Source organism: Propithecus coquereli, unplaced genomic scaffold (genome assembly GCF_000956105.1).
Source record: "Propithecus coquereli isolate 6110/MARCELLA unplaced genomic scaffold, Pcoq_1.0 Scaffold64, whole genome shotgun sequence".
In the NCBI taxonomy this organism is placed as follows: Eukaryota; Metazoa; Chordata; class Mammalia; order Primates; family Indriidae; genus Propithecus; species Propithecus coquereli.
The window spans coordinates 354,834-355,737 of record NW_012152396.1 but is presented as its reverse complement, the minus strand read 5'-3'; the positions used below and the strand labels follow the sequence as shown (position 1 = coordinate 355,737).

The 904-nt window shown below is 38.5% G+C and overlaps 1 protein-coding gene across 1 annotated transcript in view; it reads left to right on the top strand.

The window, feature by feature from the left end:
* Window positions 1-159: 159 nt before the first annotated feature.
* Window positions 160-904, top strand: part of CSN2 (casein beta) — a gene marked incomplete at its 5' end in the record, with an annotated part of 2,357 nt that continues 1,612 nt past the window's right edge. The window contains one exon of the mRNA XM_012659819.1: window positions 160-219. Coding sequence (XP_012515273.1) covers window positions 160-219 — 60 coding nt within the window. The remainder of the gene's footprint in view (window positions 220-904) is intronic.

Below are 904 nucleotides of genomic sequence, written 5' to 3'. Positions count from 1 at the left end.
CAAGGTCTCACTATGTTGCCCAGGCTGGTCTCGAACTCCTAGCCTCAAGCGATCTTTCCACTTCGGCATCCCGAAGTGCTGGGATTACAGGTGTGAGCCACTATGTCCTGCCCCAGGGTGATTTTTGATTTAGAAACATAAAAATATCTGTGACTGGTGAGCAGAATTCTGGCTCTAGCTACCATCAGAGAGAGTGATGATCTTACCACCCCTGATTTCTCAATAAGAATGAGTTTATGAATTTATATGCCTTGAATGAAGAGAAAATCAAAGTTCTATAGGAAGGATCCTACTATATAACATCATATTTCTAACCCTATCCTTGCCTTCAGCCTATAAGTTTTGGGACATTTACCTGGAGAAAGGGAAGTATTTGATTATCTTACAGACTCTTGGATCCATGGTCTGTCTTCCACTAATTACTTGGAATGTAGGATGTTCTGATGATCTGGTGTTCATGATGGGATTTCTCTGAGTCATGTAATAGACGAAGTTGCCAGCAGAGTTTGCCTCCTAAGCCCAGTGAGAGTCTAAACTATTCATGGTACACTCCCAGTTCAAAGTATACAGTTTAAATGGATATACTTAGAAACCGATCTAATCCCCATATTGCCTTCCTGATGTATGTAATAAGGAGGTCAAAAAAGACTGCCTAGAAATCATTATCGTGCCTCCTTCTATAATAAATAATAAATTAAAAGCAGTACTACCTCTCTGGAGAAATTGTCGTGAATTTTAAAAACTAACAGATACAAGTGTGAGTCATAATATTCTTGCATTCCCTCATTTGGCCTTTGCAATTGCTTCTTAGAGAATAACAATAGATTATTGTAAATTTAGTGAGGTAGTGATACCTATTGCAGGTGGTATGTTAAATGGGTTAAATGTCAGGTAAATTCTTAGT